General features: G+C 38.9%; 1 protein-coding gene across 1 annotated transcript in view; it reads right to left on the reverse strand.

Moving 5' to 3' along the window:
• MYOZ2 (myozenin 2) overlaps positions 1 to 20,256 on the reverse strand; it is a 36,539-nt gene extending 16,283 nt beyond the window's left edge. Inside the window, exons 1-4 of the mRNA XM_062199696.1 lie at positions 20,149 to 20,256; positions 19,532 to 19,620; positions 8,089 to 8,258; positions 304 to 433 (exon numbers count right to left, since the gene is read on the reverse strand). Coding sequence (XP_062055680.1) covers positions 304 to 433; positions 8,089 to 8,258; positions 19,532 to 19,607 — 376 coding nt within the window. The 5' untranslated portion in view covers positions 19,608 to 19,620; positions 20,149 to 20,256. The remainder of the gene's footprint in view (positions 1 to 303; positions 434 to 8,088; positions 8,259 to 19,531; positions 19,621 to 20,148) is intronic.
• Positions 20,257 to 25,114: the final 4,858 nt, after the last annotated feature.

Consider the following 25,114-nt stretch of genomic DNA (forward strand, 5'->3'; position numbering starts at 1 on the left):
ACTTTCAGATGCATAGTTGGTTAATCATTAAATAGTTAATTAGCTAAATTATAATAAGTTATAATTTCTTCCCTTTATTTGTACTTTTCAACTCATCAACCAAGAAGGAATGTATTACTCTTGTTTTACACAAATTTTCTCTTTTCTTACTCTATATTATATAAACATTTAGTAAATATTTAATAATTGAATATTTAGCTTTAAATATCTATGTAAAATTATACTTCTAAATATTGTCTCTCTCTGTATATATGTATACAAATGAACATACATGTCCAATTACATATAGAAGACTTTATTCACCTGGTGCAATATTCTCTGGATTTGGAGGGCTTCGCGGATCCGGGGTGTTGGGGGGAGTCAGTGGGGCTTGCTGTGAGCCACCATCCAAGTTGCTTCCATCCAGTTTTCCATTCTGCATGGCAATATTGTGCTGTATTTGATCAAAAGTAAACTCTGATGAAAACTCAAAACCGTGGGGTACACTAATAGGAGCTATACACGCAAAACTCCACTTTTGTATTTGGAGTTTAACTACAATGAGATTGCCTTGCTTCACAAGACTGCAAGAATTATCATGGTAAAGTATGATTGAACAATTGAAGGAGTAATTTCACTGATAAAAACCAGAGATCTGTTTTATGACAACAATCCACTTAACAAAATAATTAAAAGTAAAATCATTTGAGTCTTATTGTGTGCTGGGCACTGTGTCTACTGCTTCATATCAGTAATTTATGAATATTCATGAAATCCTTATGAGACAGATGTATTTCATTTTTAAATCTTAGAGTCTAATGATGTAGAACATATAAATCAAACATTTGGCTAGTAATTTTTATATTATTAGTACATTTTTATAGTTGGCCTTTAATTTAGAACATTTTAAAATTTAATCTGGAATTTGAACAGTAATCATACATATCAACAAACCAACCAACATTTGAATTTTAAGTTATGTAGACTAGAGAAAGAATTAATGATTTTTAGAAAATAAAATGATAAAAAGAAACATTTATATTTTAAGTTTTAGGTACTTTTTTTACTATTATCATTTAGAATTTATTCTATGACAGTAATGTAGTACCTTAAAAACATTCAATTTGAATTTTAAGACAGAAGATGGACATTGTGGGGTGGTGTTGTGGCATAGTAGGATAAGTCTCCGCCTGTGGCACTGACATTCCATATGGGCGATGGTTCAAGTCCTGGCTGCTCCTTTTCCAATTCAGCTCTCTGCTATGGCCTGGGAAAGCAGTGGAAGATGACCCAAGTGCTTGGGCCCTTGCATCCACATGGGAGACCTGGAAGAAGCTCCTGGCTCTTCGCTTTGGAATGGCCTAGCTACAGCCATTGCGGCCATTTGGGGAGTGAACCAGAGGATGGAAAATCTTTCTGTTTGTCTCTCCCTCTCTCTGTCTGTAGCTCTACCTCTCAAATAAATAAATAAGATCTTTTTAAAAAAGAAAGAAAAGAAAATGGACATTGTAATTGAATAATGTGACTAGGTTTTATCTCATAATAAAGCACTGTTTCAATTATATACAGGAAACATGTATATTTTAACAAGAAGAATTGCATAAGGTCAAATTATCTTTTAACTTTAGAAACAACAATTTAGTGAGAATCATAGCAATAGCGAACAAATTAACTTTTTTCTGTGTGACATATACAGAAAATATTTACTTTTTCATTTCTCTGTAAGATTTTGTGATGAAATAGATCTTTACATTGAATACTTATTTATCTTCATAATTTTTGAGGAGAAAAGACTATCTTGTCCTAAAATCAAACACTTACCTTAATGAAAGGCTGAAAATTGAAAGCATCACCTGATAAAATGGTGAAGGAAATAGTTTGTCCTTGTTTTCATGCTTCTCTCCCCACAGCCACTCCCCAAGCCTATTGCACTCAAGTTAGCTTCTGTAGCCTCCCCCAGATACTTTCAAATCAGTAGTCTCAATTTAATTCTTTGTTCTTTTGTCTGCTTCCTTGAAACCCTTATTTAATCAAGGCAGATAATGTCAATGATTAAAATGTAATCTTCATGAAAAAATTAAGTCTGTCAAATATTGACCATCTAACTTTCTAAGAACATATATAAAAATTTTCAAAGAATAGCTTTATAAACAAAAGGACCTAATGTCCCGCAGAATTTTAAAAGACATATTTTGGGAAGGACTTTTCTCATCGTTGTTTCTGCCTGAAGTTAAAATGTGTAGCAAATATATTTCAAAAACATGAAACTATTTTTTAAAACTTCAAACAGTGCATACTTACTTGCACACCCACCATCATGTTCACAACTTGTTGTATACTGAATAAAGCTTAAATGTTTTAGCCTCGTGATAAGACTGGTCTAGTCCCAACTCCCATCACTTTGTGAAGATCTACCCTAAGCTTCAAACTAAACCATATTATCTTGGATGCTTTCTTACCTTAGATTCTTTGATCTCAGTCCCCCTCCCCCAACAGTCTCCTCTCTTTCATTATCATGATCAGATATTTTCTGATTTAAAATCACCTCCAGTCAACCAAAAGTTTTGTCCTGCTTCTTGCTGCTCCTGTATCATTTGCTGCAGTTTGTCTTTTTAATCATCTTTTTTGTCCTGTTTTATTTACTAGCTTGTTAGCCTCTTGATAACAGGAAATTTTACCTTATTCATTTACTTGTCTTTTCAAAGCCTGGTATGGTGATTTATACCACATAGCACAAGTAGTCAGTGAATATTTGCTTAATTTGTAGTGACTAAATCATTAAATAAACAGTTTTTTTAAGTTTATTTGAAAAGCAGGGTTACAGGCAGGCAAAGGCAGAGAGAGAGAGAGAGGGAGAAAGAGAGAGAGGTAGAGGTCTTCCATCCACTGGTTCATTCCACAACAGCCAGGGTTGAGCCAGCCTGAAGCCAGCAGCCAGGAGCTTCTTCCAGGTCTTCCAGGTGGGCAGCAGGGGGCACAAGCACCTGGGCCATCTCACACTGCTTTCCTGGGCACATTACCAGGGAGCTGGATCAGAAGTGGAGCAGCCAGGACTCAAACTTACATCCATATGGAATGCCAGCATTGCAGGCTACAGCTTAACCTGCTGTGCCACAACACCGGTCCTGATCCAACTAATTTTTTTCAGTATGTTATCTTTATCTTTCTTTTCCATAGTCTTCATGTGCACTTTCGTCATGTAACAGTCTACCTTCTGCTCTTCTCTCACCACACATTTCTCTTTCAGTCAGCTGGAACTACTCAGAATGCTTCTCAGATATCATTACTCCATTATTCAGAAATTGTTCTTTATTTCCTGCTGAATAGATTGCAAATTCTTATGCATGGTAATCAAGATCTCACACTCAGAGCTGGCACTGTGGCACACTAAGCTAAGTCACCACCTTAGACACAAGCATTCAATACTGGAGCACTGGTTCGAATCCTAGCTACTCTGCTTCTGATCCAGCTCCTTGCTGATGTGTTGGGAAAGGTGGTGGAAGATGGCTCAAGTACTTAGTCCCCTGCCATCAAGGTGGGAGACCAGGATGCAACGACAGTTGTTGTAGCCATCTGAGGAATGAACCAGCAGATGGAAATCAATCTCTCTCTCACTCTCTCTCCCTGTTGCTCTTTCTTTTTTTGTCTTTTTTTTTTTAAGATTTATTTATTTATTTATTTGAAAGTCAGAGTTAACACACAGAGAGAAGGAGAGGCATAGAGAGAGAGAGAGGTCTTCCATCCGCTGGTTCACTCTCCAATTGGCCACGATGGCTGGAGCTGTGCCAATACAAAGCCAGAACCCAGGAGATTCTTCCTGGTCTCCCATATGTGTGTAGGGGCCCAAGGACCTGGGCCATCCTCCACTGCTTTCCCAGGCCATAGTAGAGAGTTGGATTGGAAGTGGAGCAGCTAGGACTCAAATCGGCGCCCATATGGAATGCCAGCATTGCAGAAGGTGGCTTTACCTGCTACACCACAGCACCGGCCCTACTCTACCTTTCAAACAAAAACAATCTTTAAAAAAAAAATTGCACTCATCTAATAAGTATAACCTATTGGGAGCAGATGTTTAGCTGCTTGCTAAAGACGCCCACCCCCCACATTGGAGTGGTTGGGTTCGATTCTTGGTTCCAGCTACGGTCTCCAACTTACTGCCAGAGCATCCTCTGGAAGGCGATAGTGATGGGTCAAGAAATCAGGTTCCTGGTACTCATGTGGGAGATCTGAACTGTTTCCCGGTTCCTGGCTTCAGCCCCGTCCCAACTCCCACCCTAGTGGTCATTTGAACAAGTGGATGGAAGTGGTCTCTCACTCTCACTCTCTCTCAGATACATAACATAGTATAACATAACATAACAACATAACATATAAAACATAACATAACCTCTCATGCTTTCTTGATCCTTTCCACAAGCCAATTCCCCATTGCTAGCATATGCCTAACTCATTCCATCTCTGTTGCTTTACCACCTGCATTGTCATTCTGAATGCCCTCCTTCCTTTTACCAAACCAAAAAGTTGGTTTCCTCTGTGACCTATATTAAAATTTTCCTCTTCTAACTTACCTACCAGAAATATCTCCCTATTTTGTACTACGTCAACACTGCAGTAAGATCTGTATCACCCTCTCATGATATTTCCTATTCTAGTTAGCTAGATTTTGTTATTGTTTTTATGTCATATTGGGTCCCTAACTAGTTTGTCTTCTGGTTTAAATTTAGTTTTTTAAAAAATTTTATTGAAGGTACACAAATTTCACGTATTTCATATATATACAAATTTGGGAACATAGTGATACTTCCCATCTTACCCTCCCCCTCGCCCATGTAAATCTACTTAAATCTAGTTTGCATTATTTTTCCATGGTTCTAAGACATTATTACATTTAAAGATTTAAAATTTTTAAATATTTATATAATTTAATATTTTTGCATTTTACAGCTTTTATCTTGAATATTTGATTTAATGGTTGACTAAATTAGTATTTTTTACTAAGCTTCTAAATCTATACTATCTCTTTAAAAAGTGGAAAGTTCCTGACAACTTTTGTAAATAAAAAAGTAATTGAGTAAATGTAAAAAATGTAAATATATTATGCACAAAGAATCACCCTCAATTCCTAGAATGTGCCCATGAAAAGAATTTCCCCTAGACTTACAAATCATTCTGCTTATATAAATTTGTAGGACTCGTAATACTAACCTTATGTCAACTTTTCTGGGGAATTAATGGTAAGAAGGAAAGTCAACTCTTTCTAATCAACCTCTAATCATCAGGAAGTACCCAATACTTCTATTATCATTGCTAAGCATACAACCAAAGCTTTATAATGGCTAGGTAGTGATTTATTTCAGATATGACACAAGTCTTAAACTATAGTGCTCCATTATTTGTGATTCCCTTCAGAAAATTTGGAAAGACAAATGAAAGTGCACTTCTTTTTATCTCTGCCAAGTTGACCCTAAAGTAGAGCCGTATCTTACAGGTTATAAACCTGTAAGTTAAAAACACAATATATTAAAGAATTTCTCTTGAAATACCAGTAGACATGAAAGAGGAGGGTTTTTTTGGTTTGTTCTATACTTTGTGCCTAATGAGCAGAAGGCTTAACCTGCTATGCCATTGTGCCAGCCCCAAGAAATATCTAAAGAGGCTAAATAATTACTTTGCTAATATCTATAACTCTAGGGAAGTGATAGAAGTTTATTTCAGTAAGTGTTGTTGATAAATTAGTTTGATATGGTGTAAGTCATTTAAAGATGATTCAAGAACCAAATTGTAAGTAAAACAATTGGTTTCTTTCAATTTTATTTGGTCTCTTTATCACTAGACAAAGACAGTATTTATCTTTGAGCTGCCAGCATAGTATCTGGCACATAATACTTACTCAATGAACATTCACTGAAAGCATAAATGAACAAGTAGAAGTACTTTGACCCAATATTATTTTGCAAATTCTTGTCATATTAATAATGTCTCAAGTTGCAATCTACTGTTTTGATAAAGGGAATGTACCATTATATAATGTGGTTTGCTGTCTTCCTCAAAGATTTATTGTGCAGATAACTTTTATGATTAAGGTTGGCAAATACACAGGTTATTAAAGTCAGGAGGTAGAGAGCATTTGAGTTCATACTCATATTCTATAGATGATAAAAGAAATTCAGAAGGGCAAAGAAACTTAAGTGAACTCCAAACCACAGCACTGGTAGGAGAGCCAGGAACAAACCCTGGTCTCCTGGTTTCCAGGCAAGAGTTTCCTTTAGTTACAACATGTTAGGTGCTGGTGCCAAGAACTTCAGAATTCTGGGAGATGGATTTCAGTCTTCTTTAGTATGGTCTTGCTTAAGTCAAGTCAATATACTTCCTTGATTGCTATTTCCCTCCTTTCTAAAGAGGAGAGTAAATTTCATCAGACATCAAAGTATGTTATAAAACTGCACACTTTATTATTTTCTATTGTTCTTAGTTATTTATCAGCATAATTATTTATTGCAATATGCCTGTTTGAGGCTATTTTATTTGTTTAGTGCCTAATTTCTAGGAATAGTGAAATGTTATCAATATGTATTCTTATATTGTACACTTTATGTATAACCAGAATAGTTGGCCATGGTTATGTAAGAATAATATCAATAATTTGAAACACTGGTGATGAGAGACTTGGCTATATTTATAAGGATATTTTTATTTCATTGTACCTTCTCTACAATTAGAGTATTATCTTTAGAAATGGAAGTGGAAGTGCTGAAAACTAGCATTATTCATTAATTCAGATGTCTATACTTGTAGATGACTTTGCAAAGACTTTCCTTGAGCTACCTTCTTTCATATTCCTTTGCAGAGTGGCTTCTCTGTTGTCATTATTGAAAGAACATGATTACACAATCAGACTGTCAGGTTAAGGGTTATTTTGGTCTCATATTGTATTAGCCACATTTTCTAATACGAGGATATTGACGTAATTATAGGATAATGAAACATATTTACCCATGACTTCAACAGAAAAATTATCCCTCAATAAATACTATAGTTGAGTGAGACTTGATATCCATCTGAATTCACAATCATAATGAAATTTAATCCATAATGTTAAAGGATACTCAATAATGTGAAAGGTTTTTTCATTTAAGATGTCTTCTCAGCATTCACTGTTAACAAGAAACATAGCAAGGGAAATAGAGATTTAGGGAATGAATAAAAATTTTCCTCTTTGGGGATATAGCTATTAATTTCTATGGTGGTGGTTTTAGCAATTACAGAAAGAGAACTTAGTAAAATCAATCTGTTCATTGTCAAGAAGTGGGCTGGCCATTCTAAACAACTTATTAGTGATGGCAGCTGGTAAATTTTTAGGTTTGAATTTGTAAGTGAACTTACAGAAAGAAACTCTCAGTAAATACAACTTGTATTCATTGTAGTCTCCATTGTTTCTTCAAATACAGGACCAGTGCACTACTCCTTTTTGATTTTTCACGTCCAGCATTTGATTTTTAAAGCCATTTTCCCAAAGCTGGTTGCCTTCCTACTATGAATTTATTCCTCTACAATGGCTCTCCGTGGCAGTTCAAGTGAGTATAATATTAGCAGAGTACGTAAAATATAATTGTTAATTTGTTTAGTAGATTCAGTTGAAGAACTCTTAGTCCAAATGAGTTCCATCTACGTTGGTTTTGTCTTTACAAGGTCCCAGACTGCCCTACACAATATGGAAGGCATGCTGGGAGAGGAGATCCACGCGTCTGCAGTTCCTAGGCCTGTTTCAGGGCCAGCATGTATTCAGCCAATAAAATGTTTATCCTTCCTTGTGGAGCGCTATGAGCTTTGGAAGTGTTTCCACCGCAAACATTTGACTGCTGGCGATAAGACCATGGAAACTTTTAGTACATTTCTCTCCACTCCCCACCTCCTCCTGACCAGCTCCTCAGTGCCAGTCCCTACTGAACTGAACTAAAGCATATTCATATCACACATAGTGCTCTTTGTTTACCCACCTAAACTATTCATCATCATGCCAAAAAAAAATTGGACAGAATCAACTGAAAGAAAATACGCAGAGTACTTGTTTGGTCTTCTACTGATACACACAAATTTAGATATACCTACGTTTATTTGTGCCTTCGTCTCATACTGGAAGTTTTCAAATGTGTATTTGTCAGATCTTCTCTGGCGCATCTTGAATAACCGGGCTCCACGGTTGCTGAGATGGGATAACTCTTCCAACATGATGTCTCTGGGGATGCTGACCTTTTTGCCCAGGTCCATGCCCTCCACATCTGTAAAACAATATTCACATGCATGAAAACTTCAAAGCAAGCACTTTTTAATGCTTTTATAATCCATAATTTTTACCTGCTATGGGATGATTAAGATACAAGCTCCTTGATTGTACTGCCTTAGGCTAAATTCTGGCACTACAGCTTTCTAACTACATGATCACAAATGCGTTGCTTACTTTCTCTAAGCCTCATCTCTGAACCGTGGTTAATGATATCAATAATGTCCACTATAAAAAGTTGCTAAGAGAGTTAAATAAAATGCTTCAAATAAAGTACTTAGCATGGTACCTAGCACACAGAAAGAATGAAAAAAAATTTCACTTCACTAGTAGTGCAATTTGATCTTTCAATATTTGGTGACTTTTCAAACAGCACTGCGTCATAGTGATTTTAAGGAGCTACAGTATTCTCTCCACAGTTTAATGCATCGGCTTGAATTGTCCATAGTTACTGAAATACTAAACCTCCTACCCCATCCCGTTTCCCGGTCTCAGTGAAAATACTATTCTGCATCCAGTACTGAGGAACCTGCATGACGTAGACAGACCATAATTATAGACCAGACATCCTTTCAAATCTAGCTCATACCATTTCTGTGAATCCCTTCTTCAAAATCCCTATTCATAATTATTGATGCCTTCTCCATATTTCTGTTGCACCAGATCACATACACTTGTCTTTTTTTAATGTCTTGTATTCTCTTTAGGGTTTAGTCTTTGTACCCCTGTGTCTTAAACATTAGAGGTGTTCAGTAAATGATTGTTATTTTCCATATTTAGTACTGAAGGGCTTTTTCAAAATCCTAAAGAGATGAAACTCCTTCACTTGCTTCTTTAATCAGGATATTTCTGTATAACCAACAGAGACATTTTGCCACTGTTGACAGCTGTTAAATGCAAAGGAAGAAAAATTTGGCCATTAGGAAAACAAGTAATTATTTTGATTGATTGAGGCAACATTCTTGGATGATATAATAAAATAACCATAATAGTGATTAGTCGATTTGGAGTGTTTAGGATAAAACAATAGAATTACTTCTTAAGTTTTCTCCCCATTTTGCTTTCCAAAATTCAATTTGTTTACATGTTTCTACATTACAATGAGAGGAGCTCCACTAATTATAAATATCATATCAAGACTCCTACTCCAGGGCTGGCATAATGGCATATGGGTTAAGCCACCACTTGCAACACCCACATTCCATCTCAGGAGTAGTGGTTCTGAGTCTTGGCTGCTCTGCTTCCCATCCAGCTTCCTGTTAATGCTCCTGCTAATGCAGAAGAAGATGGCCCAAGTGCTTGGACCCCACCACCCAAGTTGGAGACCCAGAGAAAGCTCGTGGCTCCTGCCTTTGGCCTGGCTCAATGCTAGTCATTGCAGCTATCTGAGGAGTGAACCAGCAGATGGAAGATCTCCATCTCTCTCTCTGTCTCTTTAACTCTGACTTGCAAATAAGTAACTGAATCTTAAAAGAAAAATAAGAAGATTCTGAAAAGTAGATAGACGATAGACCAGCCAGGGACCCCAAGGACCAAAGAATAACATACTGGGGAGTTCTCTGGGTTTTCTTCAACCTCATATATCTGGAACTTGAAGATGCTGGTAACCCAGGAACAATAACAGGTGTGGACAAAGCTCTGACAAAAGGCTCTTCTTCTGACCAAGGACCAGGAAAGGAGCAGCTGAGCAAGACAGAAAACATTTAGACAACAGTCCCTCTGCTTTAGCCAAGCATCACAGGAGAAACATTGGACTCACTTCTTCACACACCAACACAGATCATGTGGGGAGCCCAGAATGTGATACCCTATGAGGCGGTAGCACAAGTTCCCAATACGCCCATAGGGTGGTGTCAGAGAGGCCAAGTAGGAAGCTCAGATTTTCACCCTTGCAGGCCAGGAATAAGCTCTTCCTCCCAGCAGGGCTAGTGGTGACCTTGTGAGAAACAAAACTCCCATCCCTTCCCAGCACTAACAAGGAGAATCCCCTCAAATTCTAAGTGGGGAATCCAGACTTCTACACCTTCCTAATGCAATGCAGGGAAGCTTTTTCTGACTTTCTGGTATACCAAAGCAAGACAAAAGTCAATCACCAAGGATGCCAAAAATAGCTCAGGGAAGAGGAATATGAGGAACAGGGCCAAATAGATAAGAGTATTTCATAGGTTCCTGGGACTGCTTACCAGCCCCGCTGAACACTACAGGGAATATTCACCTTTGTTTATCTGCAAGTGATTGGAGTCTTTTCCACTGTGTGTTTGGAACATGGAGGGAGGAACAGCTGGGTTAGTTTTTAGTCTGTGTATAATCCTCCGAATACTATGCAGTGTGACAGGCGTAGGTTATGTCAGCTTTTTATTTTGGAATACAAATAGCATTGCCTTTTAAATCACAAGAGATTGAGGAGACACAGCATTGCTAATATATTTGGTATAACCCTAGAAGAACAGGGAATCTCCATCTTTACATGTGTCTGAAAAGCATTCAATTGACAAAGAGAAAGAACAGAATATTAACACAAAAAGTTGAGACCCACAGATTTTGTTCATCAAATTTTTAAAAATTACAGTCTGTGCTATATAATTATATTACAAATAATGGTTTTTGAAAAGGAGGGAGGGAGAGGGAGAGAGAGAGAGAGAGAGAGACTGAGATGGGTCCTCCATCCTCTGATTCACTCCCTAAGTGACGGCTACAGCTGGGGCTGGGGCAGGCCTAAACCAGAATCTAGGTCCTCAGTTTGAGTCTCTCACATGGGCAGCAGGGACCCAACTACTCGAATCATTACCAGCTGTTTCCTAGGGTACTCATTGGCAGGAAGCTAGAATTAGAAGCAGAGCTGGGACTTTCATCCAAGCATTCTAATATGGGATACAGGTGTCATCAGCGAAATCTTTTTTTTTTTTTTTTTAAGATTTTATTTGAAAGTCAGAGTTACAGAGAGAGAGAGTGAGAGGGAGAGACAGAGAGAGAGAGACCTTCCATCCACTGGTTCATTCCCCCAGATGGCTACAACTGCTGATGCTGGGCCAGGCCAAAGCCAGGAGACAGGAGCTCCCTCCAGTTCTCCCACGTGGGCCATATTCCACTGCCTTCCCAGGACATTAGCAGGGAGCTAGATTGGAAGGGGGAGCTATACTGGAAGAGGAGCACTGGGATATGAACCAGTGCCCAAATGAGAGGCCAGCACCGCAGGAGGGGGCTTAGCCTGCTACACCACAGTTCTGGGCCCATCAGTAAAATCTTAACTGCTGCACTACACACCAAGCCCCAAATAATGCTTTTTAAAAATTTAGCTTTTTTTCCTGAAAAACCTTTCTAATGGGATACTTTCAAGAAATAGGAAAGACTCCAAAGCAGACTCTTACTAGATAATGCAGAATAACAGACTTCATAGCATTGGAATCTATCTTCTTGTAATTAAGTTAACAAAAGTTTTCAACAAGGGACAAGATCAGGAACATCATTTTTTTCTTCACTTCCTTCTTTCTGCTATCAGTAGGAGCAATGTGAGTCATCATAAACAGTTAAGTAAAAATAGAAGGACTAGAAAGCAGGAATAACATATTGTGTTGATTTCTGTAAATTCTAAATGTCAAGTTATAGAATAAGTTTAATTTGGAGATGCCGAAACACAATTTGAAAACATGCCTTCATCTTCTTTCTAACAGACCCAATATCAGTGACTCCACTAACATTCCTGAAATAACCATGTGACCTAAACGAATTTCATCACTCTAGCTCTTTTGTTTTTTAAGATTTATTTATGCATTTGAAAGAGGGGGGTGGAATCTTCCCTTTGCTGGTTTACTCCCCAGATGGCCACAATGGCTGGGGTTGGCCCAAGCTGAAGCCAGGAGTCAAGAGCTTCATCTGGGTCTCCCATGCAAGTGGCAGGGCCCCAAGTACTTGGGCCATCTTCTGCTGCTTTTCTCAAGCCATTAGTATGGAGTTGGATCCGAAGTCGAACAGCCAAGACAAAAACCAGAAACCATATGGGATGCTGGTGTCACAGGCAGCAGCTTTACCCACTGTGCCACAATGCAGCCCCACTCTGGCTCTTGAGATTTACAATAGATGTAGAATGTGTATGGTGGCGAATAATCACCTTTGTGATTGACCCAGGAACAGATAAGTGAACTGACTAGGCCAATGAGAGTGGTTGTCGGGACTTGATAGGCAAATATTGTGCCAAAGATCCTCATTTCCTGATGGATATAAACAGGGAGGTGTATTGCCTGGGAAACTGTTGGCAAGTACTTAGTGGAACGATAGAGCCAGCCTTGGGATGAAGATTACCCCAAGGAAATCAGAGTAGAGACAGAAAAAGGAACAATAGCCTTGGTGGCAAGCTTGAGCCATTGGATCAAACCTCTGGTCACCTCTGAACTTTTCTAATAGGAGAGCAAGTAAATTTCCTTTACTGTTTAAGCTAGTTGTTTTCTGATTTCCTGTTATTTGCAACTAAAAGCACACTAATTGATATAGTTATTCTCTCTAGGTCTTTTCACTGATGTTAGTTCCAAAAGTATATTAAGATTGGTGTCACAGGGAAGGGTGAGGAATGCCTAGAAGCCCATTGCCTGGGGGATCTGAAAGGAAAGAGAGAAGATAGCAGAGGAATAAATGTGGATGTACCCCTTATCACAGTTTCATTTGGGTTCAGTAGAGACACTACAGCCATCACTACTGAAACTGCCAGCAGGAGTAGATGTGTCACAACAGCCATGGGGAACTTAACCTGTCCTCAATGGCCTGGCACACAAAGACAGAATCAGCTGGCACAAACCATTGTTACTAGCACATGTATTCAATCAGAGAGAAGAACTAAGGACAAAAATGGAAAAGAGGGGCAGGCACACAAAATAATTGGCCAACACTGAACCTCTTTTCTTATTCTTTCTACTTCAATTCATCTTCTTTATGCTTAGGTTTTGTTCCTTCTACTTCATAGGTGATAGACAATGGTGAATTGACTTTAAATTATTGTCTGAAGGTATTTTAGATGTTTATAACCAGAAGCAATGGATAATAAGTTTAGTTATGTGCTGGAGCCAGTTTATACTGGTTCACAGGAGTCAACTGATAAATTTTCAGGAATTCTGTAAGCCAATAATTAAACTTAGTGATCACATATTATTAAAATATGTAAACTTATGCATTATATAAAGTATATTAAAAACAAATCTGTAAAATACAAAGTGTAAGTTTATAATTCTTTTAATACTTCTTGTTACCATCTATGCTTCTGAGGTTATTTGTATCTATTGTATCTGTGGGGTGGAAATACCATGTGATGTCGTACTACCGTTCATCTCTTCCCAACTCTGCATTTAGTGCCACCATGATGGGAGGCATGGCGGGAGCATTTATACCACAGAAATCAGCAAACTCAACTAATCAAGCCATTTTCCCCCCATTGGAGAACACCTTGTTAAATATTTACATGTGTACTACTGTCCACATCCATCAGCATCAGGAATATGTTAAATCAATATACTTTGCATAAACAAATAATGAAAGATGTAAGCTAAATTTTTCAAGGTTTCCTTCCCTTCCCTTCTAATAGTTAAAATTGTGATGTCACTGGAACAGGAATTCCAGGACCATTTGTGAGTTGGGGAATCTTAACCTATGATCCCTCTCATTACTCAAACTTTCAGAGTGAGGAATGCTGTCAACTGAACACTGATTCCAAGTTCAGCTGTTCCCTGCCCTGTTTTGCAAACCCCTGCACAGGGTCTTAATAGTGTGTTTAATCTTGCTGCCTGATAAATGATCTGTCTTATTCAGGGTATCCTTGCCCTCATGGCTTAGAAGGTTGTCTTTGTAGCATTAGATCATCTATTGAAAATAATATTGCAAGGCATACTTTCCTGTTGCTGTCATTTATAGTGATGCAGAACTTCAATTAGATCAGTGAATCCAACACATAGTTTATAAAGATGCAGAGCTTTTAAAACTATTTCCCCAAGATTGACTGAAAACTGCAGTTCTGATATAATGGGCAAACCACAGGAGGGGACCTGGCTGAAGCTTATTTGCTTCAGGGTGGGTTTACTGATTTATTTTAAAGCCTTATGAAGGCAAAGAGATTTTCCAAGCCTTTGCACAGGACTCATCTATCTGATTACACTTAGCCTATATGGATTGAATAGTAGTCTATATAAAATATATTATTAAGTAATGTTACATGTATTACATATAACATGAAAGGTCATAGTCTACACTATAATTATGAATAATGCCTGAAAAGACTCCAGTTGCTAAAAAAACTATTGATAATTATCATTACATGAAAAATTATTTTTAAGCCAATCTGGGATTATTCACTTTGCTATTTCATGTATCTCTGCCTCAATTTTAATTCTAAGACTATTTTACAGTTTTCACAAATTTATCATTAATGAAAATATTATCATTTAAGTTCTGTGTAAATCTATAAACATTTAAGAAATGAGATGACTAACATATTGAATTACACAAACATAATCATCTAGTATTATTCAAAGAATGTATACCCAGATCATATCGGAGTGAAAAGACACAAAAGAAAACTAGGATGATCGAATATTGTGGCCAGCATTAGATTCTGCAATTTCAGCTTCTGTGTAAACATGGTTTTACTAGTACCTAGCTCTCAGGTAGCAGTGTCCTGGGACACCTTGTCAGAGGTTAGATGCTCAGAAAATTTATGAATTCACAAAATACGGCTGCTTATCAGTTTTCAAAGTAAAACATGCAAACCTTCCCAGCTCTGGTTTTTCTTGGCTTTATCAGACTGCTACTGTGAAAAGTTAAACAAAAGAAAGCTAACAAACTTGTACACTGAACCATTAAGTTGAATTCTTTTTCCCAAAAACCTTTAATATCCTATATGAGTTAATTAAGAACTTCCTGTCAGATTTGAAAAATTAGAATTTAAGGTATACTCATAAAAGTAAAAGGGATCTAGAATCATTCACCTGAAATTCTGGACTCTGTGCTTTAGCAAAAGGTACATGTAGTTTCTCTCACTGCTATCATTTCCTTTGTTACTGGTAGAGAAAGTCAAAAACACTGAAGTTTGAATTCAGCACATTGCTCATAGAATCATAAAATGAAATATCTAGGCAAATCCACCCTTCCTCATTTACCGATGAGAAATTTGATGTCTAGTCTGGAACCCAGGGTTCCTGGTGTTCTATCAAAACAGCACTCCATTTAAAACCTGGCCTTCCTGTTTTCAGACCACAAAAGCTTAAGTCCCTTCCTGAAGTTACAAAAATAATCTGCCCAGTGCTCTGCTGTGCACGAGCTGTTTGCCCGTCATGAGGAGAAAAAAAAACAAACAAAAACATAACAAAAATAAAAAAGCCCTCCTTGAGCCCAGATGAGGAAAGCGAACGGTGACAGAAGCAGCCTTATGTGGGACTATGGTCTTCCCTGTTTGTGAGGCTCTTATTCTAAACTGTCACAAAAAATCTGTGCAAAAAGTCAGGCAACATCATCCTCCCAATTCATATGGTTGCTTTCCTGGCAATTCCTTGCCACTATCATTTCTAAACAAATGCCAGTTGCTCCAGAGTGACTCTCCTTTTTCCATTTTGATTCCCCTTCTGTGTCTCTATCAATTTATGTATTACTTCTTTCCCTTCTACCCCTCCCTGTCTCTCTCTTTCTCTCTTCAGTCCACAAGTTTTTAAATGAGTTACAGAGTGAGAGAGGAACATGATTAGTACTGGGAAGCAGGTACAGATCCAGAGATAAATTGTACAGGGTTGTGGTGAGGAGCCTATTACAGGTTACTTTTCTTGTCCACAAGTAACTCATGCACGGGTAATGGCAGTGTTTTTCTCTTTCTTTTCCAATAGGCATTGTTAGATGGTAGCAATCATGGCTGGAATATTTTGTAGAAAGCACAGAGGTTTGTTTCACAATAATGACCTCAGACAACTTCACCATCTGTTCTCATACTGCCAGTATGATGATTCCAATGTGATTAGGATGATGCTATGACAAGGAGGAAGGTCACATTACGATGAGGGAGGTCAATCTGAGTGTAGATGGCCTTGGTGTGAGCAGATCCTTTGTATCAGTTCTTTGGTAGGAGTGTAGTATATTTGTTTTGGGTACTTAATTTGACACTACGTCATAATGGATTCACAAGAGCCATCATTTGGGATGTTATTAGTAGAAGGTGGGAATTACCTACCTTTCTAAAATTCAGCCCATCTAGTTAACACTGTAGTCTATATGAATGGGTTTTGCAGTAATTCTTTGAGGTTGCTTCTCCTTCTGATGAACAAGCTGGATGTAAACCCTCCATCTTTGTTCTTATATGTTCCTACTGAATCACCTTAAGGACTCAAAGACGTGCCAGCTACAGTCTCTTTCCCTACAAGAACTGAACTGAATTTCCACTTCAGGTTTCGAGGACAACTGGGTTAGCCAATGCATTGCCACATTTCTTCCAGGCTAGGTGTTTTAAGAAAGTGATATTGGTTGATTGCCGGCGCCATGGCTCAACAGGCTAATCCTCCACCTTGTGGCGCCGGCACACCAGGTTCTAGTCCCAGTCGGGGCGCTGAATTCTGTCCCGGTTGCCCCTCTTCCAGGCCAGCTCTCTGCTGTGGCCTGGGAGTGCAGTGGAGGATGGCCCAAGTGCTTGGGCCCTGCACCCACATGGGAGACCAGGAGAAGCACCTGGCTCCTGGCTTCGGATCAGCATGATGCGCTGGCCGCAGCGGCCATTGGAGGGTGAACCAACAGCAAAAGGAAGACCTTTCTCTCTCTCTCTCTCACTATCCACTCTGCCTGTCCAAAAAAAAAAAAAAAAAAGTGATAATAAAAAATGAATACAATACTGAAGGAAAAATCCTGATGCCCATAGAGAAGAAGGCAGCAGACTGGTTTGCAAACATCCTTCTCTGTTCATTTTCATAAAGGCTTATCCATTCCAAATTTGGTACTTTTGGTCTTATAATTAAGATCAAAATAGTTGCATGCATTATCTTAAAATATCCAGATTTTGACTACTGTGAAGTGTTTGAAAGTTTGGAGGATTGTTTTCTTTATTTTTTAAATTTTTTTTATTTGACAGGTAGAGTTATAGACAGTGAGAGAGAGAGAGACAGAGAGAAAGGTCTTCCTTCTGTTGGTTCACTCCCCAAATGGCCCCAATGGCCGGAGCTGCACTGATCCTAAGCCAAGAGCCAGGTGCTTCCTCCTAGTCTCCCATAAGGTCGCAGGGGCCCAAGCACTAGGGCCATCATCCACTGCCCTCCCCGGGCCACAGCAGAGAGCTGGACTGGAAGAGGAGCAACTGGGACTAGAACCCGGCATCCACATGGGATGCTGGCACCGCAAGCGAAGGATTAACCAAGTGAGCCACGGCGCCGGCCCCTGGAGGATTGTTTTCATAGAAAGGTTCCTCTGAAGTCCATATTTGATTTCCGTATCCTTAGAAAAAGTGATTCTTCCCTAACTTCAGATATCTAAACATCATGCAGTTTAAAATCAACTTTCATTTAGGGTGTTGGAGGAAATAAGAAAGGAAAATTAAATATTTGAGCTGTTTCATAAGGTACTGCAGCTGTTCAATCTGAGGTGGTTAAGAAAGAGTGTGATTATGCCTGTGTTATCTGGAATGCTTGACATCCAAACAAAGGCAGAACATGTGACTCCTCTTCAGGGGCTGGACTTGTCCCAGTGATGGCAGGGAGGGCTCCGGCTGACTTTACATGGCTAGTGTTTACTGCTGGTGAGACAGTAGTTTTCTCCCCTTGGGATGAAATTTTACTTTTTCTATGTTTCATAAACTATCACAACAGTGATGTTTATAAAAAAGAAAAATACACACTTGTCCTCATAGGTCTCTGTCAGTGCTAATGTGCAGTAGAATTCAACATATGATTTAGACTGGGATTACACTAAATAGATTGTTTGAGTTGATTATAATGCAATTAGAAAATGATGACTCATTCACAGTCTAGTTTTAAGGTACACAATTTAGTCTCAAATTCAAGTGATTATCAAATTTTTGCCTTGTTGATCAGGAAAACTTTGCAATTTCAAGTCAACTACCTAAAACAGGAAATACAAGGATGCATAAGCATTTAATAGAAGCATGAATTTTGGAACTTCGTATTGGTACAACTCATTTCCAGTATCTTACTCAAAAATATTCTCATTTTATTACAAACTAATTTATTAAAACATGGGAACCAAGTTTAGTACAATATAGTAATTATATAGTGTGAAAACTAGAAAACAAAACTGAACAACAGGACCCTTTAGAGATGTGGGAGTGGGAAGCATCCGAAAGTCTTTGATCGGATCCACTGAGCTTGCTTTGTGGGAGCTGCAACATGAAAACACATAGCTCAATTCCATTTCCAGCTGCCCCCACTAGGTTTCATGCCTCTGCCTCCCAAAGTGGTTATGGTGAAAGGCCACATTCCTTGTAAATAGAGAGAAATAAGGAGGCTCTCTGGAATTTCACAAATATGCCTGTAGTGGCCCAAATATATCCTTAAAAGGATTTAGATATTTTACTTCTCAACTTTTAAAATTGATGCTTTCCATTTTTTATGAACAAAATTGAATTTCCTTTATAACAACCAAAATGCAAGGTATAAAGCGTTGCTTTCTAGACTTACTTGCTAGAATTTTTTTTAAAAGAACACAGTGAAATACTACCTTGCATCTAATTCATATTAAAATTTTTGAGCCAACACTTCATTTTCTCAGAAATTATAATTGAAAGTAGTTTTGCACACAAAAATACCTTATAAAATTAGTTATTAAATATGGGGACTGGTTTCAGGGTTAAGCAAATAGGCAGTGCACATAAATTCCAACCTAACCAATAACTTTTGCTTTCAAAAAGAGCTATAGAATGTATTTTGAGTGGTTTGTGCAATACAAGGTAAAATAAATCGAGGTAGACGATGTGGGATAAACAATGAAGACAAGAGGGTATGAGATCTGTTTCCCCTCCCCCAAATAAAAGAGAGAGCTAATAGCTTATAATGTGAAAGGCAAGCCAAGTAGAATGTACATCAGTTGTCAGAGTTCTTCATTCCTTTTACAGCAGTTGCACATCTGAAAATAGCTTTCAAATGAGAAAGGATGACTACAAAAGGATCAGTTACCATAGGCTTGCTATACTCCTAGAGCCCCAAGTTTGTTGTGGACAGAAAGGCAAGAATTTCAAGGCAGTAAACTCTAGAACATTAAATAGCTTCAGGAAGGAGCTACTTTAACTCTATGAGAGATTTTTATTAATACCATTTCCATGGATTTCCTTCATGATGGCTGATGCTTGCTGTTTCCGCTGCTTCACCAAGGTACTATGTGATAGCATGGTGTTCTGTTCCCTGTGGGAAATAAAGGACATTATTGAGGCAACATAAACTCATTTGAAGTGTTGTATCATCATCCTCTGAAAGAGAATATTTTTGTTCTTTATTAAGAATCTGTTATTGTTTCCCACTGAGAGACCTAAATATACATTCCTTGTACGGTGACAGACCATATCACAGTGAACACAGGATGATACAGTTAGGCCCAGTCTTATTTGTACATGAGTACAATGATCATCAGGCAATGAAAAACCATGAAAGAGCTGGCCTCCTATCCCCTCCCTTTCTCTTTTCCATGGTTTATTTTAATCTGTCATTGTTTCCTTACTGGCCTTCATTTGTACCAGCATCACAACACATCAATTCCAGCAAACTGCAGGAATGAAGGAGACAGCAGATTAAACCAGAACTCTCTGGTGGTGGCAGTTTAATATTGGCATCAACAGCTGTCCTTTAGAGCAAAGAATGCCCATTTGTGAGTCACAATTCTGAATCTCCTTGCACAACTGACTAATAAAACCTTTTAGGAAACAGTGTACTCACCTTGCTTTTAGCCTCGCTTTTCAGCAAGGATGAATCCCAGCTGTGGAAGAGGACTCTGCAGATGGACTATGGGTGGCACTTGGGCCCGATGGTTTTTATCCTTGAACCTGGGACAGCATGGTCCCCAGCTCTGCCTCAAACTGGGGACTGAGCCTTTCTGAAGAGACTGGCATCCAGCTGACATCAACTGACTATATATAGCACCAAATACTTTAGCTACTCATATCTTCCTGGCGAAAGGGAGGAACAGGGAAAGATTAGGTTCTCTACATTGTGTTTTTAGTTTGTGAGATGGTTGCATGATTCTTTGGACACCCAGAAAGCTTTTACTGAATACCTTCTGTTTGAAGAGATAATAATAAAGAGGGACTTTAAAACATTTTTAAAGATGTAGTTCTGATCCATCTTAGCTGAAGTGACAAGAGACATATACATGAATTAGAACAGAATGTTGTATTAATTATAATTAAAATGAGCAGTATGGTTAATATCAGTGGAGATTAAACAAGAAAGAAAGCAATGTGAAGTTGATCAACAGAGCCAGCTCTTAAGCCTGTATTGGAATTTAGACAAGGTTCAGAAAAATAGGTGACCTGAGGCTGGCTCAGGTGTGGCACAGGGGGTAAAGCTGCCACCTGCAGTAAGGGCATCCCATTTGGGTGCCAGTTCAAGTTCCAACTGCTCCACTTCCAATCCAGCTCTCTGCCATAGCCTGGAAAAGCAGTAAAAGATGCCTCCAAGTGCTTGGGCCCTTGCACCCGCATGAGAGACCCAAAAGAAGCTCTTGGTTCCCAGGGTCCTGGCTCCTGGCTTTGGATTGGTCCAGTTCTGGTCATTGTGGTCATTTGGGGAGTAAACCAGCAGATGGAAGACCTTTCTCTCTCTCTCTCCCTCCCTCTGTCTCTCTCTCTCTCTCTCACTCTGCCTTTCAAGTGAATAAATAAATTTTTTAAAAAAAATAGGTGATCAGGGCCAGTACCCTGGCACAGTAAGCTAATCCTCTGCCTACAATGCCAGCATCTCATATGGGTGCCGCTTTTAGTCCTGGCTGCTCCTCTTCCAGTCCAGCTCTCTGCTGTGGCCTGGGGAAGGCAGTGGAGGTTAGCCTGAGTGCTTGGGCCCCTGCACCCACATGGGAGACCAGGAAGAGACACCTGGCTCCTTGCTTTGGATCAGTGCAGCTCCAGCTGTTGCAGCCATTTGGGGAGTGAACCAATGGAAGGAAGACCTTTCTCTCTATCTCTCCCTCTCACTGTCTGTAACTCTACCTCTCAAAAAAATAAATATAATCCTTTTTTAAAAAAAATATGATCTTTGAATGGTAAAGTGGTGGAGATTTTGAAATAGACCTTAGTAATTTGAGCCATGAAACTATAGAAAAGCTTGGATTCCTGACTAGATAGGGTTCTTTTGCTTTTTGTTTTGTTTTTGTTTTTTGAAAAGTTTATTTTATTGTTTATTTGAAAGGCCGAGGTAAAGAGAAAGGGGGAGAGATCTTCAATATTCTGGCTCACTTCCCAAATGGCTGCAAGAGCCGGGGCTGACCCAGGATGACACCTGGAGTCTGGAACTCCATCAGGTTTCCCACATGGATGGCAGGGGCCCAAGAACTCAATCTTCCACTGCTTTCCCAGGTGCATTAGCAGAGGGCTGGATCTGAGGTGGGGCAGCTGGGACTGCAACTGACACTCATAGGCAGTTACCCATCTCTAGAATGTCTGGGGTATCAGGGATTTCTATTTGGGGGAGTGACAGAATAAAAGATTTGAAAGGTAAGCTGTGCTGTCCTCCTTGCTGGTCTATAAGCACAGAAACATGACCCATCTCTGGAATTTCCCTTTTACCATTCCCCACTTCTTGGAACATGACTTCGCCTCCCTAGATGGCTTACTCCTTCATGCATTCATGACTCCACTCAGATACCACTCCTCACAAAGTTCTCCCATCACTCTGTTTAAAAAAAAAAAAAATCACACACTGCCACTCTTTAGTTCTCTACTGTGCTTCATTTTTCTTTCTTTATTATTTTTTTGCTAGTTAAAATTAAAGTTCAATGGAGGCCGGCGCCGCGGCTGAATAGGCTAATCCTCTGCCTGCAGCGCTGGCACCCCGGGTTCTAGTCCCGGTTGGGGCGCCAGATTCTGTCCTGGATGCTCTTCTTCCAGTCCAGCTCTCTGCTGTGGCCCAGGAGTTCAGTGGAGGATGGCCCAAGTGCTTGGGCCCTGCACCCGCATGGGAGACCAGTGTGGTGCGCTGGCGGCCGACCACAGCAGCCACTGTGGGGTGAACCAACGGAAATAAGGAAGACCTTTCTCTCTGTCTCTCTCTTTCACTGTCCACTCTACCTGTCAAAAAAAAAAAAATTCAATGGAAGTGACAGAATAATCCAAAAACAGAAACCTAAAGATGGAAGTTGTTTCTCTCACAGATAAGGTAGAGTTGGTATGATTGACATCATTATTAGGGGATCAGTTATCTTCCTTTTGCTCTATTGTCCCCAAAATCCTTGGGCCTTATTGTTCTAGCAACAAGGAAAAAGAAAAACTAACGATAGAGGCACATCATGTCTTGATATTGTTCATATCTCCAATGCTTATATCCCCATGAGAGGACTTAGTCATACATAACTCAAGAGAGACTGGAAAATACATGAGAGTACTTTGAAATGTTTATGTAAAAAATGGAATTAAAAGATAAGTTTATTTTTATGTCAAAATATTGAAATATATGAATAGTGTTTTTTTCATTATACACATTTTCTATAAAGTTTTTGATTATCTCTTGTAGTTTGGGTGGCCCAATCAAAATTTGGAAGTTACTTCCAGGAGACAAAAAGGAAAATGGGTGATAAGTATCAGTTTTTCCCACAAGAACATGTCAACATTATTTTTTATTGTTTTATCTATGCATCATTAATCTATCTGATTTCTCTTTTTCCTGCTAAAATATGAACTCCATGACAGCTTGAGACCTACAACTGTATCTGGCATATGGTTAATGCTCAATATTTATTTTTTTAAGATTTATTTATTCATTTGAAAGGCAGAGTTACAGAGAGGCAGAGGCAGAGAGAGAAAGAGAGGTCTTCCATCCGTTGGTTCATTCCCCAAATGGCTGCAACCACTGGGGCTGCACCAATTCATAGCCAGGGGCCAGGAGCTTCTTCTGTATCTCCCAAGCAGGTGCAGGGGCCCAAGCATCGAGGCCATCTTCTACTGCTTTCCCAGGCCACAGCAGAGAGCTGGATCGAAAGTGGAGCAGCCAGAACTCAAACTGGCACCCATATGGGATGCTGTCACTGCAGTCAGCAGCTTTACCCACTACACCACAGTGTCGGTCTCTCAATATTTATTTAATTAATGAGTGAATGAATGATTTGGAAAATAATTGTAGTGTATTAAAGATTTGGCATGATTTTGGAGCCCTCTTCCTATAATGTTAAACAGCTGGTGGGAAATGGGACTGTAATAAATGAACAATCAGTGAAATATAAGAAAGTGATGGTCATTTAGAGGAGAAGTAGTATTGTATGAGATTGAAATGGATTATACATTTCAGTACCTGATCATGAGATTCAAACTTTAAGGTTGTAGATGGTAGGTTCAAGCTAACCTATTGCAATTGCTTCTAAGCAAACATTTACATGAAATGTTTGAGTATATACCAAGGAAAAACCATTTAGCCAAAGCCATTGACTTCAAGTTGTTTGTTTGTTTGTTTATTTGTTTATTTATTTATTTGACAGGTAGAGTTATAGACAGTGAGAGAGAGAGACAGAGAGAAAGGCCTTCCTTCCGTTGGTTCACTCCCCCAATGGCCGCTACAGCTGGCGCTGTGCCGATCCGAAGCCAGGAGCCAGGTGCTTCTTCAAGGTCTCTCATGTGGATGCATAGGCCCAAGCACATGGGCCATCCTCTGCTGCTTTCCCAGGCCCATTAGCAGGGAGCTGGATTGGTAGTGGAGCAGCTGGGGCTTGAACTGGCACCCACATGAGATGCTGGTGTTGAAGGAAGCAGCTTAACACACTACACCACAATGTTGGCCCCACTGCTATTTTTGCATTGGCAAAACAGAGATTACAGTTATCTATCACATGGAGCCATGGTCACTTTACATACAGCAATTTTAGGAATTCCTTATACTTAGTAAAAGTATAACCAATGTTTATTTTTCCTTTTACCATTATTATGTCTGCCTTTATTTGTCTGCAATATGAAAGGATTTAAACCCTTAGAACAATGTTACATTATTTAGTAAAAAATAAAAATATATTTTAAAAGCTCCAGATTTCCAATTTGATCATCTTCATGTTTCTAACTTTATATTATGTACAACACTATCCCCAGAAAACAATAATTGTTATGTTAATTTTGGTTTTTCAAAATGACAGGTATTTTAAGGTCTTATAAAATATAGTATCTTGCTTTTGTTATTTTTTCACACCTGTTAAATTTAAAATTGTGTGGCTTATTTTTAAGCTCATTTATGCATATAAACTTTCTGGTTTCTAAATTATTATTTGTTCTGGAAAATAAGAAAGAACAAATCATTAGTATTGCAGTTTTAAGATGGTACATGCTATCAACATGCTTCTTGACACAAGTGCTGAAATTTAAACTGACCTTTAATAGTTATTATTCAGATGCTCTATTCAGGAAGCCAATGCCTTTTAGCTTTAAGTCAAGTCATACAGTTAGTGTGTTTCTATTTCACCTGTACAAAGATCTGGTACTAGACAATGTTAAATCTTCCCCCAAAGATGTCTCCCTTGTGTTCTCAGTCCCCACCCTCCCATTCCTGTGTCCTGGGACATTCCCCTCACCTCCCCTCCCACTAAAAGCTGGAAAGGCTATCTCTTACCTCCAAGGACTCAGAATCTACCCTTGTCCTTCTAATTCTGCCTGTCCTTGGGGCATCTTCCTAACTCCAATTTAAGCAGAATAATACTTTGTCTTTCTCTCAAGGT

The sequence above is a fragment of the Lepus europaeus genome, chromosome 8 (genome assembly GCF_033115175.1).
Source record: "Lepus europaeus isolate LE1 chromosome 8, mLepTim1.pri, whole genome shotgun sequence".
NCBI lineage: Eukaryota > Metazoa > Chordata > Mammalia > Lagomorpha > Leporidae > Lepus > Lepus europaeus.